Genomic DNA, 20645 nt, shown 5'->3' with positions numbered 1-20645 from the left:
AAGATGCGATATGTATAAACGAGTTGAATGGTTTTAATCCTATTGGCTGTTATTTTCCATAAAGAGTGTAGGTTACTTTGGTACCAGTGGTCAAAGGATTCCACGAACAGATGTTACCTAGCTAAACGAAAAGTAGTTTGCATATTTAATTGCATACCGCTCCGTTGTTTTATCTCGTAAAAAGAGTTTAGTAGCCAAGCCACGCGAAGCGACCCCTTAGAGCCATCATTATTCTAAAACGGACTTTTACTTTAGATAGAATCGAGCCTTTAACTTTCGACTTTGCATCGCTCGGACTCTCTTATTCGTTAATCGAATATTTAATCAACTTAGATGAGTCATGTAAATGTTATTCGATCCTATCTATCGTTTCTATTCTATCAATGTAGAACAACGATTTCTGATTTCCTCTTTATTAATATTCATTGTTTTCGGTAGCAATTCAATTTTCTACAGTTGGATATATACTGCACATATACGGGTATAAATAGATACCTCTATGTTTTAGTAGCTCGTCGAATATTCTCATCGGAAGATTATTCCTTTTCGTTACCAACGTCCATAGCTCTTTTACGAAATTTCCCTGGCTTTCCGGTGTTGTCAATATAAACAAAATTTTGTCAAAAGTTTGATGTGTCGCTTCACGCCTCGATGATATCTCTCTGCAACTCAGCGACCATTCCAAATTGATTTTGGTTCACTTTCGAAGATCGGTTCTCGAAATACATGTGCGTATAACATTCTGTTGCTGATGACATCATATTGTTCGATATTCTGGACGTTTTACCGATTTATAAACGAGTCGGGTCACCTCGCACGCTGTTTCAATGTGCGGATACGTGCCTGTATATACCCGTATAGCGATAACGTCGATCCGTTCGTGTCACGCGTCGGCTAATAATATTTCGAATGCACGTCCTAATGAAATTATATCTTACCCATCGACTCGATAACTTTATTTTTCGTTTCTCTTTCGTACCGTTAAAGAGCGTTTCGTTCGTTTTGCAAAATCAACGTCGGAAATTACACCGCGTAGAGAATTGCGGAAACGCCGGTGCAATTTAGATCTGACAAATTTCTCTTTCTATTTGTATCAATCGTTCGTTGTTACGTCATTGAAATATTAGTGGACGATTTAAAAAAAGAAAAGAGAAAGAAAGAAACAGAGCATTATACATCTGATAACAATATATAAATACGCAAGCGAAGTAATGCAAGGAAAACAGTCGGCAAACACGTTCGTCCTCGGGTAAAATATTTTTAGCATCGTCATAGTTGTCGATATTCTAACCGTACCAACAAATTTCTTCTTCACGCTCTAATACTTTATTTCTATGCAATAGCGTTATCTTCGTCGCTGCCATCCTTAACGTTTCCAACAGACACTCGATGTACGGCAGACAATCCGGGTAGACATTTTGCTAGGCGAGCACGAAACACGCATATATGATCCCAGGGGCACGTCAGCTCGATCGGACAAGAATGTCAGGTGGTCGCGTCATGGACCACCAACTGTCAGTCAATCCTGCCCATGGAATACCAGCTTCTCTCTCTCTCATTCTGATTACGTTCTCGTAACCACTAGATTTTACATGGGAACTACGACTTATTATCTCCTCTGCTATATACTATCTTCCTTCAACCCTTACATCGTCTTAGCGCGCTGACACGTAGGATAACGTAGTCTCGTTATGCATTACAGACGATAATGCTTGCACTTTGAAATAGGAACGTGGATCTCGAGCGTTAGTTGCACGAGAGAGAATGATATTTTCGTCAACTTGATTTCTATACAAAACTACGGAGGCGATTATTACTAACGATAAGAAAAACGACGTCACTTAGCTATTTCCTTTTCGATAAAGATCGAACGTAATTACAACGTATTTGCATAAGTAGCGCCGTTCTCGAAGAAGCTTATACTCCATGTTTCTCGAGTTGGTTCTTCTAATTTCTTTTATACGTGCGTCGTACGTCGCGAACACGATATAACGAAGAGCAAACGTCGGACTTGGTACCGCAAGCAAACGAATTCCCTTTGCGGTTTTTGCCGTCCTTTTTCACCCTTCATTTCACTTGCTGTTTCTCTCCACTTTTTCTTAGTTTCTCTCTCTCTCTTTCTCTTTCTCTCTCTGTCACTGTATGTCTCTCTTTCAAGCTCTCTATATACGCGTATATACGACTCATAAAAACGAACATGTGAACTTTCCATTCGTTAAAGATATCGCGAATGATACTAGGTAGAAAAACGGGCAAACTTGGTCCTTCAATTTTTCATGCATACCATGGTTGTACCAGCCACGAGTGCGGCCAGAGTTAAAGCTAACTTACATTTGTCCGTCTACTTCTTTCCTTTTCGTATTCGTTTTGGCTAGGGTCAAGTAAGAACGTACGGTAATGTATCTTGCTCAATTTCGCTCGATCACTCTCACGCTTCGTAGATTTTATTTCTATCTTTCTCTCTCTCTCTCTCTCTCTCTCTCTCTCCCTCTCTCTCCGTCGCGCGTGCGTGTTCTCCACGTTTCTCTATATAGCTTTATGTACATACAGATCTATGTACATCCTCCGTTTCACTTCCATGCAAGCTGCCAACGCTGCGGGGCAACAGCCAATTCGGCATATCAATACCGAAGCTGCATTTCAATGATCCTACTATCCTTCCTATACATCTCTCCAATATATTATGGACCCTGCAATTTTATCCTTTTTTATTCCATCGTTTACGTTCGACGAAAAAAGAAAAAATATATATATATATATATTGGCAATTCAACTAAAGCCTTTCGTCTTTACAATCGACAGCGAATAGATTTCTTTAAACGGTTAAGCAAGCGAAACATAAATGCGAAAAGATCGACAAAAAATTTACGACATAGCTCGCACACGCGAGTCATTTTCTACGTTAATAATAATCAACTTTGTTGCACGCTTTTACGTTCCCTTCTCTTTGTGCTCTTTTATTTGAAACGTGCGTTCGCTTTGTGCCGCGCCGTTCTCGTGTTTTCCTTTTTTTTTTTTTTTTCCCCCAGAAAAAACGTGATATCACTTCTTCCCAAAGCGCGAAAACAAAACCGTGGAAGGTATCGAAACGTATACACGTATCTACGTATACCGGACGTACATACGAGAAGCAAAAATATTTCTCTTCTTTTTTTTCGTTTTTTCTTTTTAGATGTTACGAAGTCTGACTACGAATTATTATTGTCCTCTAGGAGAGAACGGACACCATTTGCCTGTTCCAGTAAGGTGGGAAGAAACGAGTCACATAATTTGACATTGCCGTACTTAGTGAGCTATACGGTTTTTGTTTCTCTCTATTTCAATAATCGGTTAAAGCGTTGGGTAGTGAATTTAAGTATTGGGAGGTGGGAGAGACAAATTGATTGATAATATAGAACGTATGGTTCATGACAGAGAAGTTGGCCAACTTCTACTTTAGAAGATAGCAAAGTACCTTTTTGAATTTCGAAAATGTACTCGAATCGATGCTATCGGATGACTTTGATCGCTCTTTCAGACCTCTGATATGGGAAATTCGGAAAAGAAAGGAACAAAGAGTAGAAAGAGTCAGGCTATGGAGAATTCCTTCTTACGTCGAATTCTTACGATTTATTTTCTCTTCTTCTCTTCTTCTTCTACTTCTTCTCCCGCATGTACTTAACATGATCGAATACGTAAGCAGATTGATGCTAACATGTTCTTTTACCATTGATTCTTTCTCCCTTTTTTTCTCTTTTGATATCCTTCGAATCAGATAGAAATCTAGATAGAATTCAAGCTTATTCGCATGAATATTTTACATTCCTCGACATATTCTAATGTTTCTTTAACTCTCTCTAACTTTCTCTATTTTCCATATATATTCTTTTATTCGCCATTTTTATTTTCGATCGATTTTTAAAATAACGAGAGAGAGAGAGAGAGAGAGAAAGAGAGAATGTAGATATTCACTTTACGATTATAGATCCATTTATATATAATCATGACCGTTTCGCGCATCGAATTGGTTACTATAGTTTTATATGGAACAGTTTATATATCATTCGTGCCGTTTGTTATCATTCGTGACCCGGATGTCCTCCGGTTACATTTGATAACCATCGATATTCTCCTTGTTTCCCAATCTCAACACAGAGAAATACGAATTTGTATAAATGTGTCTAAATGTGTCTCATATATAACGCTATAGCATAACGCTATAACGTCTGACTTCAAACTTATCGGCACATATACGAATGGTGCCTGATCTTATATAAATATTCTAATATGGAATGGCCACCTGACCATTGTATATAAATAAACCTTGGATCTATACTGCTATAATAATTAAAATTTATTAAAATACTGTCATAATATTCGTTTAATGATTTTATATAGTATATATATATATAATATATAATATATAATATATATATACTATATAAAATCATATATATATATATGTATGTATATATATATACTTGTGTATATATATATAATATATAATATATAATATATATATATATACACAAGTATATATATACATACATACATACATATACATATATATATAATGTGTGTAAGTTACATAAAGTGTGCATATGCGTGTTTCAAGTTATACATTAAATTCGTATGTACTTTGTTGTTTCCGCTTGGTGTTATTTTTTGTCAAATATTTGATAACGCTTTTAATTTGAGTAACTTGACGCTTAAACGTAGATAGTAGAGAGAACACTTTTCGAGTTTAACTCTGCGGATCGATCGATCGACCGATCGATGCTTTGATCAATAGATTCACGATACGCGATGGTTTGTTATTCTACGTTCAATTCGCGAGCTGTATTCGGGCTGCACGTGGTTTCAATCGGACACAGGCGTCATTTTCATCGGTGTGCTCGGCCATGGTATAGCGTCATCCTCGAGAGGTTCACCTCGCTCTGCGAACCGTGAATAGGAACGCGTAGGAGCGTGTGTTTTGCCGGTGTAAACACTATCCGTACGGAGGCAGGATATCTCGTAGCCGCGAGCATTAACGTTCCCCGTTATCTCTGCGGAATCGAATCGAACCTCCGACTCCATTCCTCGATTTCGAGAATTCGTGAGAAGACCGAAAGACCGAAAGGAGATAAAGAGAAAGAAAACGAAGAGAAGGAAGAAAGACGGAAGGTCGTATTCGCTCTCTTGCTTGTTCGCTCACACAGTCAAATGCAAGCTCGAGGACGAATTCGTCGTCGGGCTCGCCAATGACTGTTCAAATAGACAAACCGTCGGATTTGATTGAAAGCTCGACTTAACGATCCAAGGAGTCCTCGTTACGGTCGCGATGTAACCGAATGTCTGCTTTGCCTAAGTTAACATCGAGAAATCAGGTCAGATCGCGAATCTTATTGATCGCCTACTAGAGAATCTTATTCCAAAGGATTATTTCGTGTAGTTGTCGGATTCGATGGAATCGAGAGTTTACCTATGGCTCGATTTTACTTGACGAGACGAGAATGAAAAAGAGAAAATTCGGGAGATCGTCGAAGTATAACATTGTCGGTAGGAGAGACAATATATAGTACGAGACATTAGCCGATATTTGTAATTATGCTAGATGAGGATATCGTAATGACGTCGATGTAACTAACAAGAGAGAGAGAGAGAGAGAGAGAGAGAGAGAGAGAGAGAGAGAGAGAGAGAGAGAGAGAGAGGAAAGGAAGGGTGATCGTCGATGTTAGGCTGATGGTACGGTGAGTTGTCAAGGCCTGGGAAGGGACTCGAAAGGGAGTTTGAAGGGGCTTGGAAGGGAGGAAACTCTCATGCCTCGCCTCTCTGGTTCGCGACGGAGGGTGGACAGCATTTACATCATTTAATTTATGACCCTCACTCTGCTGCGACCAGTGAGGTTCGTACGCTCGTGCACGTACACACGTACGAGTACACCTGCGATATCGTTGCCTTGGTGAATATAGACACATAGTCGCGCCACCACGTAACACGTACACTAATGCGTCTCCGAATAAATTTGCATATGCATGTAACCGTACGAGGATGCTAGATGTGTGGCAAGGCGGGGGACGAAAAGGGATGAGAGAAGGGTGGAGCGAGCGTAAACGGAAGGAGGGTGGTTCAACGCGATGTTGAAAGTTACGAGAGAAGAAGAGCAACGAACAACGCGAGTTCTTCCGGACTCACGAATTTTGAAGGTTAGCAAAATGTCAAGATACTTTGAGGGAGAAATAACTGCGTCGGACTTCCCTTCGTTTCACCAACGTTACGACGTTGTCTTGACCGCACGTCGTTGGTATGACATGGCCGACGACTTGGAAGGAACTCTCTAGGATTAACCTGCGAGGAAACTCGAAGGAAACGATCTGTCTTAACCATAACCTGTTACGTGTAAACGGGATATTTGGCGTCAGGATTACCGGAACTCAAAGTTTGATTGGCTGGGCTGAAGGTATCAAGTTTTGCCGTAGCACGCGAAACTTTGTCTACTTTGCGAGAGCGTGCAAAGTACGCGTTTCGTTCCTATTACGGTAAGTGACAGAATTTATATGACATACGCATCTTTTATTTAACTTTTATTTTCTTCGTCTTCTTCTTTTTTCCGTTTATTTCATATTGACGTCAGCAACTTCATTCTCTCTCTTTCTTTTCCTTCCCTTCTTTCGTTAGCGCTTCGATGGACGAATGCTTCATATCGAAGAAATAAACTCTTTATCTGGTTTGATCGTTACAGCGAAATTGCGTAGGTGAAGTAGATACTCGTTGCATGCCCAAACGAAGACGTAACTCTTTTAATTACGGGGTTACCTAAAATACAGCTCTCTTTAAGCGCGTGGTAAATGAAGGGGTGCGCGTAGAGTGCCCGGCTTCGACGACCAGTATGGCCGAAAGAGAGCACTTCGCGTGGCTTCAAATTAAAACGTGCAATTACGTCGGAGGAATTTAATTCCAATTAGTTTACAATTACTTTTTAACGTGGTTCCCCGAACCCCACCCGTTACAGTCAGAATTCTTAAAATTTAACTTCGTCTTTAAACGAAATTTCAAGCGATTCGAACATTACGATTATAATGATTCATAAGGAATGGGTTGTGTTGTTCGATTCGAACATTTAAATCTGTTCATCGACGAAATGAGTCGCCTATAGATTTTTCTACGATCGAATCTACGTTTTAGAACATACGTATGTATGTATGTATGGAATCATTTGAATATCGCGTTGAAATATAGAACGCGTTAAGTCGATTCGTTAAACTAGAAATACAAATTTATTCGTTCGAAAGAAAATCTTTGTAACGTCAGAAAAAGACATATTGATCTTTCAGAGTGTATGCGAAGGTCATTCGTTTTGTTTTCAAGCTTGGTGAGTCATAATATATACATGAGAAAGCTCGTTCGTTCTGTAATTTGTATTAAAAAAACGGAATGGTACTCGGTCGCGAAACGTAAATATAATACTGAGACTAAGTTTCTGAACGTATCCAACGTAAACTTGCAAATAGTGAATATGAGATACACATAACATACATATAACGATGTCATTCGTACATGTGGGTTTTCTTGATAAATAGTTGCAGTAACATATTATTCAAAATATCATTTTATGTAGAAAGTCTTTATATATTACCAAGATCGTTGTCGTTACTATTGTTATAACAGGAATAATTGTCCAAGTTTGTTGCAGGATGTCAAAAGGCAACAGAAGCTTCGGTTGGCGATGGCTCGCGTAGTGAAGCCACAACTACCGCCGTCCAAGCCGCCCTTGACCTCTTCATGGCGACCTTGGTAAGAATTTCTATCATTATCGTTTACGAGGATCGAATCATCGTTGTCGTTATCACCGATCTTTCAAATTGATTAGATCGAAACTGTAAAAGAATCGACTATAAAAATACAATGTATTTTCCAATGAAAGATTTCGTTTTACAAAAAGCAAAAATTTATTTCGATGAATTAGAAAAATTGACAACTATAACATCCTCGTCTTCGACGTAGCAATATGTTTTATACATTGCAGACTGCACAGATCGACCAATCAAAGAGAAGCAAGAAAATGACGAGAAGTATATGCGAGTATGACGTGAGTTTAGAAATATTTTAGAAGATCGTAGCGATAATAAGTAAAAATAACGAATGAATAAAGAACACGCATAGCAATACGAAGAACATAAAGACTTTCTACATTAAAATATATTTAGTCTATACAAATACAGCATAAACTACGAGGATATTACAGATATTAGAAATATCTTATATAAATCCACCAGTTAATCAAGCGTATATCACTAAACACATTTTATATGTTCTCTTTTATCCTTTGTCTTTGTTTTAACTATATAAACGTAACATTGTTTACAATCGTTCTTCCACATCCATAACTGTATACATATAGTTAAGTACTTTATCGCAACCATTCTCTATTAATTTTTTCCCTCGTGATATACGTACGTAAGTTTAGGTTGGGTTTTAATAATAAATGTTCCTCTTGATCGTTCTCGTGCGTCACTTAACGAAAATATCTGTTGTACACAAACGTGTAACTTAACGGCACGCGTATCTCGCGGACTTTGTCGAATGTGCGGTTTCACGTCGATTAATAGTTATAGCCTTTCTCTCCTTCGATTTCACTGGTACGGTCGAAGGTGGATAATGTTAATCGCTTTTGAGTCGACGTTGGATGGAGGGTGGTAGAGGGGTTGGTAAGAGGGTGAAAGAAGGGTAGTGGGTGGCGCTATCGACACGAACATTCATTTCATCGGGAGGCCACAGCCATGCCACCCCTCGCCACCGGCAATCGTGCTCGTATCGCACCGGACGACTTATCCTCTGCTTTTGTGGCATCGCTTCGATATATATCACTGGCTCGTTTATCGCTGGTCGATAACGCACGCCGACATACACCTGCGCCAATACGCGAACACTCCGTCTACTGGCTGCGCGAGGTCGCTTCGCTCTCTCTCCCTCTTTTTGATTCTCTCGTTGGCCCTCTCGCGATCTTTATTTTTCTATCGAGGAATCACTGTTGCGTGTTATTATCGAATTTTCGATCAGTACTTTAACATCAATTTCATACATTAATTAACATAAAGCGATCGTATAAAGTAAATTTGAAGATATCAGTCAAATCAAACTGTTAAAAATATCTTTGCCTTTTAATACGATATAATAAAAGTGAAAATATAGAGAATAATATTGGGATGTAGTCCTTCCTTTTTTTATTTCGTTAATCCGGCTAAAAGAACGCTAAAAATATTGCATAGGTTTTATTTATGGCTAAATATTTACGTATATACCTATGTGTACAAACAATGTGACTTTATTGTTTGCCCTCGAGAGATACAACGGACTTACCGAGCAAAATTTATAAAACATCGGAATCGTCGCGCATATAATGCTCGGTCAAATTTGTTTTTGCTCATTTCGACATGTCTTTTGTACGTTCCCATTCTCCTTTACCCAGTCGTGTCACCAATTTCATAGCAGGCAAAACTCAACATTTCCACGTTGTTCGTTTTCATTAAGAAGCCGGACCTCGACCAGGCGTAACCGACTTGTCGTGTTTAGTATTCAGTCCCGTTCGTTGTTTCAGCAAGTATCAAGGTTCACCCTTCTCTTCTCGTGTCTGGGTCAACCGTTGTTGTCTCTTTCCACGCTCCATTCGAGAAACATGGAAGCAACGTCGCTGATATTTAAAGAAAATATTCGTCCAATTAATTGATAATATCAACTCTGCCTTCGAATTCGTTCTTATGCCTTGGAAACGGTTAGAATTTTAGTTCGAAGAAATGTTTTTTTGGCTAGAGCCATTCGTCCCCTTCGCAAAGGAAATACTCCAGGGATGAGAGAAAATGAGAAGGGAAGCAAGGCGTGGGGAGTAAAGAAAAAAAAAAAGAAAAAGAGGGAGAGAAAGCTTTGTGCTCGAGCCCACAACAATGCCGATGGTGCAGGAGCCGCTCTTTCGAGCGATAGTCAAGCTGACTCTCCACAATGGGGTGCACTTTATCGGCCTTTTATCATTCCACTTTCAAAATAACGACACTCGCCGTGCACATTGAGTGTCCAAATATTTGATCTCCGCCGGTAAACTTCTCAGCTTCGTTCTTTTCTACGTGATTTATTTGTATAAAATAATATCCCGTTTATATCATTATAATATCTCGTTCAAAAGTAATTAAAATTATTTTCTTTCTCTCTCCCTTTCTCTCTCTCTCTCTCTCTTTCTGTTTTACTGTATCTTTGTGTACAAGATGAAATTATTTATGTCCGTGATAATAAAAAAAGCAACGACAACAACGTACCGGTGACGTATGTATCTATGCGTTTTGTTATTTTCCTTTTTTTTTTCTTTTCTTTTTCTTTTTTTTCTTCCTTCCTCTTTACTTTAGAGCTTGCACTTAGTTTTGTCGGTGTATTCGTGCCGATCCAAGAAAGCGCTCTCGAGTTCTCAAGGCCGTAAATCCTTTAAGTGTCTCCCTGCTTTTACTAGCTAGCCGCGTTGGACCATGGGATACACTCGGCAGATCGAGAACTGGTATATTTGCACGGTGGTTGTGTGTACCATTTTTCTTCGCGTGCGTCTGCTTTCTCCAGTCGTATTTCCATCCCTATCCCTTAGTCGGGATAGTCGACCTCTCAGAAGATTAGACGATACTCATCTTTGCGATGAAGTTCGAAGAGAGCGACGCTAGCGAAATCTCCGCTTACGTCCTAGAAAATAATCTTACCAAGATCCGTCGACCGAGACGCGCGTTTCCCTTTTAAATGCGGAACGTGTTTTAATCTCTTTTTGAAAATGTGGAAACTTTGGTAACTTCGAACTAAAAAGTCCTCGAAATATCCTTCAATTTGTAACGACGATAAGAGGGTTGATAGAAGATCGTTTAACATGTCAAATATGATTTAAATCTGATTCGTTATGTTGACTTCGTTTATCGCTCTTTCATCGATGATATAATCTTTATAAAACGATAACTTAATTATCGATGATAAGAATCTAATCTCTTAATATATAAAAATTATTATAATAAACATATTATAATAAACTTTCTTTTTTTTTAAATCACTAGTTTAAGTTAAGTAAAAGATAATATTCTTAATCTCACAGATGTTTCAGATTTATTACAGATTTTATTTTCATCCCATCTACGCACACAAACATATACACACATACACATATAACAATTAGAAAAAGACTTTTATTCCACGTATAACTCGTATTTTGAATAAGTATCCGGAGCGATGGGGATAGGTTAAGCTACATAGCTTCGTTCGTTCTTTTATTTTTTCTCATTAATTGAAGGAGCGTTGTGAACGCCAGAGGGAATATATGTGTATGTACGTGTGCGTGTGTGTGTGTGTGTGTGAGAGAGAGAGAGAGAGAGAGAAACAGAGAGGGAACCAGGTAAAATCGGATTTCGCTAAACGGTTGCTAAAGCGAAATGGAAAGAGTCTCTCGTTGCAGGTCGCCGAACGGCAAAGCTACGTTCAAGCTTTTTCAAAGGTAAAGCGCGTAAGAAGTAATCGTAAGAAGCGCAGCTTTAGACGTATTTACGTTTTAGTAAGTGGTAGCACGGTCTCGTATCATCGACGCACAGGGATTTGCTCGGCGTGTACTCGCCCACCTTGGTAGAAGTTACTTTGTAGGAGACACGACGATAGTGTTAGTGACAGTGTCAGCCGTGGTGCCGCCACCACTACAGCTTCAACCCTACTCCGACTTCTTCCCACCCCCTTCCGAGCTACCACCAAACGCTGCCGTTGCCGCTGGTGGGCACTCTGGGTGCCGTGATTGTAATATAGGTCAACGTTTACACAGCTGCTTTAAGCTGGATTTACTGAAGAGCTTTCGCCGTACCATGCCAACCGGAGCAAACTAGGACGGTAAATATATTTTTTTATTGCAGAATCGTGCTGAGTCCTACGTATATGCGCTTGTACATATCGTTCGCTCTCTCTTTCTCTTTCTATACTGAGTCTCTCTCTCTCTCTCTCTCTCTCCCTCTCTCTCTCTTCTAATTCTCGTCGTTTACCTTTCGTTTTTTCCCCTCTCATTTGATATAAAGATACGATAGCGGATAACTTGGCGCATTTCTCGTTCTACGATCTCTCTTATTTTTTCTGTAACACCGACGAGTTAAACGTTTTGATTGGTACCCAATGGTTTCATGCTTCTGCTAGTTTGGCAATTTAGAGATTGATTTTTTGCGAATATATCTGGAAGTATCTTTTCTCGATCGTTTTGTAAATCGTATTACTTAGAGTTACCGATAAAAGCTTGCACGAGTAAACATGATCGTATAAACGTTTCTTTGTCTTTGTTTTTTATTTTCTTTAAACTCCTTGACCTTTCGGAGTTTATTCCCAAGAATATCACTGATTCGTGCGAAAGGTATACAATTTTATAAACAAGTTCAACATTATTTAGTTAACAGATAGATCTAATGAACGATAGAAGGAGAGAGGGTAACGAAAGTAGAGATTGGATACATGTATGTACGTAGGATGTCTTTGGAGATACATTATCTTGTAAGAGACGGAAACGTTGGACACCGTATCTCGTGTCTCGAATAGAGCTTGGCTGAGACGTCTTGTTGTCTTCAAAGGAACAAGACTGTCTTACATTCGAGTTCCTACTATCAACGTTTCACACTAGGAAGTCATAGAAATTACAGTAAAAAAATAAAAGAAGAATATTTTCTTGCCTAGTTTTTTAGCAGAGTTTTATAAGCTCACTGATATTTTTTTTTTGTGTGTACAGATGGATGTATTGTAATTGATATTTAAATGCTCTCAGACATGTGTAATAATATGTTCTTGAAATGATCTTTGATATCGAACATTTAAATTAAATATAAAATTTATTTCCATCGAGATTACAAACCTTAGTAACTATAGGCAAGAATTTTGTGAATAGTACTTGACACATTTTACTTAACACATTTGTTACTTTCGTATTTTGTTCGATACTATGATGTTCGATTGTATGTTTATATTCCGATAATCGAATGGGTCATCGTCCTATTCTCTGATTTAAATCGTTTTTATTCGTTAACGCTTTTAAACTTTTGTTACAATCGGTTTTCATCGTAAAGTGAATCCGAAGTAAATAGAATTTTTCGAGCGCGCACGCGATTGCAAGTGTTTCTAACTCGTATGCGTAGTATTTGGTTTCCTGCGTTGTCGTTTTCCAACTGTAATAGTTAATTGGATGCCATCTGCCTTCGGATTGTTTTTGAAGTAATATTGCACCTACCCCTTGTGCAGACGCGTCACTATGAACTTCTGTTTCTACTTTGGAGTCGTAAAAGCGCAAGAGCGGTTCTTTGCTAACAATTTCTTCAATCGTTCAAAGACTTGTTTTCCTGGACTACTCTCTTTCGATAGGTCCTTAAATGGTCGTGCAATAACCGTAAAATTTCTCACAGACTTACGATAATAACTTGTTAGTCCTATTAAATTTTTTACATCCCGTGTGTCTTTCGACTCGAGGAAAGTTTCAATGCTCTTTAATTTTGTTTAACCTGCTTTACTTATTTTGTTATCCAAGTTATTCGATTATTTCTTTTAAAAAATGACATTTCTTCATGACTTTTAAAAAATGACAATTTTATCCTACGGCCTTGAACGCTGTAAATACAGATCATAGGCGATTAATCTTTTCATTTATCGTCATATTTGGCATTATCGATATAGTTACATCGAGTATATCGATATAGTTACATTAGATTGCATCGTGACATTGACTAAATGCTGGAAAAGAGCAAACTTATAACAGAAACCGAACAGTATTCATTCGAAACGATAATAGCCATCGGGAGTGACGAATATCGCTTTGTCTTTGGAATTAAGTTCGATTTCGATCTAATAATAGTCACTAAATAAGTTCAGACTTAAATAATGTTTTAGTCTATGCAATCTAACGAGTAGTCTGTCTTTAACAATGGCTTTATCGATTCTTCGATAATTTACACATAATCTGATCTTTCTATTCCTTTTCCGAACGAGCAGAACTGAATTTCCGAACGGTGAATCGCAATCCTTAACCACATCCGATATCTTCAAGTCAGCGATTATATTCTCCAATTGCTGTCGTTCATAGTATGTCAGTAGATAGAGTCTATAAAATATGAGCTTATCGTTTAAGAATTCTATTCTCATAAGAATAGACTTACTCATACATCCTAATTGCCGGATGTTGTGTTCTACAAGAACTCGATTGTCATCAAGCGTCTTTAGGGGACTTAGTTTCTCCTCCCCTTTGAGATCCGTGTCGATTTGGTCTTCCATTATCGGCTCTATATTTACTTCTCTTGTAGTCGATTTCTCCTCGCAGTCATCCGCCCTGGTGATCACATCGCTTGGGTTGATGACCCAGTTGATAACAGTTGCTGGCCCATGACATACAGAACAGGTAGAATGGACCGTCCTTCCTCGTTAGTGTCTACGATACAGCGGGGTAAGGTCGGCCCCTTCGTCCTTAGTCCGTCTTCCATGGTTTGCTGCGTCGACGGTGGTTGTAATGTGTCCTAGGTAATGGTCTGGTATTACGTGATGTGTCGTGACGCGGAGTGTGGACCGCATTGATGTGGTGGATGGGGTGAGTAAGCGGATCCTTGCCTGGCACGGTCGTGATTCTTAAGCCACCAGTTCTACTCATATCTACAACATTAGAGTACTTAGTATACGGATGTCTCACTAATAGGGAAACGGTCTGACTACCGTTAGAAACCACGTGAATTTGGATCGATCGTCGTCGATATTAATTTCCGCCTTCAGTATTCCGATAAGTTGTACCTGCTCTTGACTATACCCAATCAATGTACTCAGCGCGATTCTGTGATATATAAATCCCAATTGGCGAGCCACGCTTGTCGCAATGTCGTCACACTACTTCACAAATCCATATAACACGATATAGATAAGATATATTATTTATTCTGATAGTCCTGAAATATTTTTAATGGATATCCCCTACTACGTGCATTACTCTTCTATTGTTGTGCGACATGACGAGCCCTTCGCAGTCCCTGATTCGTCGAGGTTGTTTTTGGGATGGGCATATGCGCGAGAGATGCCCCTCCTTCCATTTCGGGTCTCCTTCCAAAGGGGAATAAAGGCGGGCCGTATGGTCTGTTTGTTCACGGGCGTAACATCTTAAACGTTCTCGATTCGTGACGCTCGCCATGTCACACTTTGTGTTTATATTAGCTGTTAGAAGATTCAATTAGCAAATAAGTATGAGGTATACGGAACGTATTACATCAAGAATCGATAAACGAAATTACAATTACACACCTGAATTGTCTTTTATCTTTATCCAAGTTTAAAATTTAGATTCATTTTTAGAAACACTCGAAGCTAGTAAAACCGAAAGAATTCTTATTAAGGCTTTTCATTATCGAAGTTTGTCTGATTTTAGCGATAAATATGAATAAAATATAAAGTCCAAAATGGAAATTAGACAAAATTTGTATAAGATCAATTAGAAATCATGGCAGATTATTTGCAAAAAATATTCACATATGGTTCACAAACTTCCTCGCTTGACAATGATAGTAACTAATAAAATTATAGAGTAATTAAAAAAGAAGAAATCTATGCAATACGAAAATCATCATAATATAGAACAAGTTTATACAATGGTAAAAAAACATGATCTGCTCTATGAAAAAAGACAATTACTATCTTTATTTTTAGACATCGAAAGATTATTTGACAAAAATTGATTTGAAAGGCTATTAAAAAAATTTTAATTTTATTAAAAAAATTTTGCAAATTGACATTAACAAGATATATTTATTTAATCATTTTTTAAAGAAATAGATACGTTAAGATTTTATTTACATTAAGAAAATGCAATCTTTACGATTAAAAAGATGCATGATCAAAGATGTGTCTTTGGATTCATATTATACTTCTTATTCATTCACACAACTTTTTCTTCAGTGTGAGCCACAAAGTCTATACTATCAATCAATCCGTTTTCTCACTAATCATTATTCCATGCTTAAAAAACAAGAACGATGTAGCGGTATCAAATAGATTTCAAATAGTTTTTAGAAATCGTTTTCTTCCATTTTACTAACGCAAACACATAAGAGCAAAGGCCACGTGTAGCCCATGAGCCATCGGTTGCTTGCCACCTTATGACTGCGAATATATCAACTGGACCGTATAATGAAATATACATGTTTGCAGATGACAGTCATACTATCTAAACACAAAACCATTGAAATAGCAACAACAAACCTACAAAATCAACTAAGTAAAATAGAAAGTTGGACAGAAGCCAATGAAATTAAAATTAACTCAAAGCGTACAAACATTACGTTTATATTCAATAAAAGTCCGTCTTCTAAAATCTACTTTCAAAATTCGAAAATTAAGTTAAATATCTTGAACTTTGTTTAAATAGAAAATTAAATTAGAAGAAACATATAGAAGAAAAAAAAAAATCAAATAAATAAGAATGATTAGGAAACACGTGTATTGGCTCGCAACAAAAAACTTTAAATTAGACACAAGTAACAAACTACTAATTTATAAGATCATAATAAAACCTATCTGAACATAAACAACAAGAACGTAGAGTACAAGTGCCAACATAGTTTGATATACAAATTCTTCGTCTTCTAAAATTATCATCATTTAAACTTTTGTCTCTCCAATTTTATGAGAATTATGCGCACGAGTATTATGACAATTATTAACTCCATTTTCTATTAAAGTACGATATTCCTCATTTGAAATGTACGATACGTTTATTTCATCAGTATTCTCAGAATTTATACACACATATATATATTAGCAAAATTTCTAATACCTCGCAATTATTCTCTACTATTTCTTTTGGGTTAATTTAAATGTTTCTCTCTTTACTTTTATACGCACTTACTTTTATTTAAAAAATCAGTTTTGTAGAATCCTTAAGGTACCAGAGCTTTGGCTTGAGAAAGTAAAAAGAAATAATTCTCTTTGTTAACAAACGAAGTAAGATTTTATTCTAATAACTCTCGACGTTATTTCTTTCAAATTCAACGACCCTCTTCTGCTCTTTTACATTACTCGCTCTATTTCTCATACATGCTGCTCTCTCGACTTTTTAACACATACACACACACATACTTACATTTTTTCTTTCGCCTCGAGCTTTGGCTTGAGTTACTCTTTCCGCTTTAACTTCATGTGCATTCTTACACATAATTACTTTTCACAATTCAAAATTCGATAGCGGCTCACTTGTTAGATCATGCATCAAACATTCACACTACTTTCAGACAATCTTTCTCTCTCTCTTTCTCTTTTTCTCTTTTTCAATCAAGACACATTCAGCCAAAGTAACGCGTTATCGCATCGAAAGATATAATTCAACAACATTATCAACGCACCGTCAATTAATTTCATACTCTAGCTATTCTGCAATGATAGCTTTCGCAACTATCAACATCAAGCACACTATTCGCCTTTGGATTTAGTTTCACTATTGCTTTCAGAATCGTAGTTCAAAATTTCATATGATCGGGAGTGATGAATGTATTTATCGAGTCATCTGTTGTTCATTCAATCTTTACAAAATATCGATTATTATATAAAGTTTTTGTTACAACGTATAGTCTAAGATATTTATTTGCTAATATTAGACCAGGATTTAATCGCGTAAACCTAATTGCTACTAAATCATTTTTGCGATATGCAGTAACATTCTTTTATCATTTGTTAAAATTTTGCCGGTTTTCACGCTGAATTTTCGTAATATTCTCGGCCGCTTGCTTTCGTAACTCGCCTTGGCTATTTTGAAAATCTTCAGTCCAGTTCCTATTCTAACAACTCGTAAATTTATGGGTCACCACGAATATGAGTAGTAAACAATAAATCAAACGGCGTTGTATCTATGCTTCTATATACTATTTAATCAGGAACGTAATACCAATATTTTTTGAAAATAACAGTATAATAATAAATATAAAAGTATATAAATAAATTATATTTTAATAATGATAGTACTAATACATATTTTAATATAATATCGCTAACAAATTGATAGTATCATACAGATATTCTCGTATTTCGGTTTCTATAATGGCACGAAGATGCAATCAGAAAATATTAATATAATCTTGATACTTTTTATTTCATTAGAAGAACGATTCAATCATTGTTAGGCTAAATCTAAAAATTTGAACTATTATTCTTGTTTAAGATCCGCCAGCAACGGAATAAGCACTCGATTAATGGATTCAACTTAGCCGTTCATTCTTGGCACACTAATCGTAGTTAAAATGCATTTTATTTTTTCGGTCGTATAATAATCAGTAAACTGCTTAGATAATAAAATTTATGTCTACGTTTGAAATTATTCTACGTGGATTACCAAAGATATCTAATTGTTTTTTTAAATCTATTTCTCATTTCCGCCATATTCGTAGTTAGACAAATATTGCGAACGCATCCAACAGCAATAAAAATATATTTATAATTTTGTCTCGACGAGAATAAGGATTTTAAGTGGTCAGTATGAAAGATATCTAAAGACATCTCATCTTTTTTTATTTCATTCAAATAACTTTCTTATTTGCCTTGTTTTCTCTTTACAAGAATGCAAACTACACAATTCTTTATAATTTTTTCGATACGGTGTCTCGCCCTCACTATCCAATATTTCTTTAAAAGTAGCGCCTCGGTTTTTACAATGGAAAAATGCCCTCTTTCCGTGTATCCGCCTAATAATCTGAGATCGCATCGATCTTGGAACGACAAGAGACGGTCACTATTATATTCTTTAAAAAGAAGACTGTTCATCATCGCATGACCATTAATTTCCTTTTATTAATTTTTTTTCCTTTTTTTCTTTTTTTTAGCAAGATATAAAAAAATTTTTTAATATCTTTGTCTTCCTGTTGCGCTTTTCTAAACTTAGGAAATATAATGTCATATTACTCCATAAACATAAATATTGCGTATGTCAATAAACATACAAAAGCGATTTGCGATTGAACGCGTTCACGCGAGTTCTAGTTTTACTCGGTTGGTATTCATTAATGTAATTGTATTCTTCTACAAGCAAAAGCGAACGAGCTACGCGTACACATAGGTCTTTCATATTCATCGTCAATGTAAAAGCACGACAGTCTGTTATGATCTTGAATGAAATTCCTAATAGGTAAACGCGGAACTTAATCAAAGCTTTGATTATGGCAAGCAGCTTTAACTCCTAACTGTCGTAACATCGTTCTGCCAAAGTAGTTCTACCGTTAGAATAATATGTCGTATGTCACACACCATCTTTTCCGCACTTCTATTATAAGCTCACCCTGTATACCATTGGTCGTACGTAATTTAATCTCTGCGCTTATTCCATATAAATGCAACACTGATTTGTCACATAGCATTTCTTTTAATCAGATAAACCAGGCCACTTTTTCTTTTTTCATAAATTGAAAATTTATATTACTCTTTTAATAATTTCGTCAAAAACGGATCTGCGATAATTGAATATTTCAGTACAAATTTTTAGAAATAGTCGCTCAGTTTAAAAAAAAAAAAACTTTGCGTCAAATAACGCGTTAGTAAATTCTGAAAAATTTTATACATAGAAGTACTCTCATACTTTATTACAGAACTAAGAAATTTCATTTCATTTTATAAAACAAACTATACTACTCCCACTTATCACTAATTCCGCTTTATCAGCGTCCTTTAAAACCATTTGAAGATTCTTTATTCCAATGTTAAGGTCTTCGGTAAACAATATTAAATCATGTGTGTATATACGTATACTAATACTACTCGTATTATTTTTTTCGCGTATTAAATCTCTAAAAAATGCATTTATAAATCGCTGAAAGATTAACGACGAGTTGCATAAGCCAGAAGGAACTTTCAGGAACTCGAAATGGCCGTCAGGTACTATAAAAACTGTATACTTCCGGCTATTCTCTTTTATCGGAACGTGAAAAACCCGTTTTTCAAATCCAATATACTAAAAATTCTCGCGTTCTGTAATAAATCTAGTAAATCCTTTATTTTCGGAAGCGGATATCGGTCGCGTATAATATCCTTATTCAGTTTTCTATAATCTATACATAGACGCATACTGCCATTTTCCGTAATATTTATTTTTATCCACTTGTTTACTTGCTTATTTACCTTTTCCTTCTCTAAATGCGACATTGTTTCGCTCTTTGATATATTGCTTCCTCATTCTTAGAAACAATCGTTAATTTAACGCCGATATCCTTGACCTAACTCGGATAATAGTTTGCGATTAGGTTTTCAATGGCTACGCGATACTGTTAGACTTGTTTCTTCCATTCTTTTATAATCTGAAATATTATATCGTTATCATTTACTTATCCGTACAATAAATTGATTAGGATATTATCTCTTCTTATATTCATTTCGATGATCATATCTAAGAAATGGATACTCGTTCGAAACTTATGATTAAACGGGCTATCAGATATCACTCGAATAAGTGTACGAAACGAATTGCCAACTAGCAGTATAGTTCATTCGACCAAATGAGTTAGGAGACGTGAACAAATATACGTAATGGGAACGTAATCGGGTCAGGAGTGTATTCATAATCTTCAGATAATGTAACAGTTCTCGGTTGGGAAATCGAAGCAAGCTTTAACAATGACCTATGTAAATTCAACAATCGACTCTCGTTCGCC

General features: G+C 36.7%; 1 protein-coding gene across 4 annotated transcripts in view; it reads left to right on the top strand.

Annotated features, from left to right (window-relative positions):
• The window catches only part of LOC122634679 (histone-lysine N-methyltransferase 2D-like), a 298047-nt gene that overhangs the window by 47363 nt on the left and 230039 nt on the right, over nucleotides 1-20645 (top strand). For 2 of the 4 annotated variants that reach the window (XM_043823897.1, XM_043823984.1), the window contains exons 3-4: nucleotides 7645-7755; nucleotides 7988-8050. In XM_043823897.1, the coding sequence (XP_043679832.1) occupies nucleotides 7645-7755; nucleotides 7988-8050 (174 nt within the window). Of the gene's footprint in view, nucleotides 1-4565; nucleotides 6501-7644; nucleotides 7756-7987; nucleotides 8051-20645 lie in introns of those variants that run through there. The other 2 variants (XM_043824154.1, XM_043824070.1) reach the window with 2 other exon arrangements.

This window comes from Vespula pensylvanica, chromosome 1 (assembly GCF_014466175.1).
Source record: "Vespula pensylvanica isolate Volc-1 chromosome 1, ASM1446617v1, whole genome shotgun sequence".
Taxonomy (NCBI): Eukaryota; Metazoa; Arthropoda; class Insecta; order Hymenoptera; family Vespidae; genus Vespula; species Vespula pensylvanica.
This window is presented reverse-complemented; position numbering and strand designations above follow the sequence as displayed.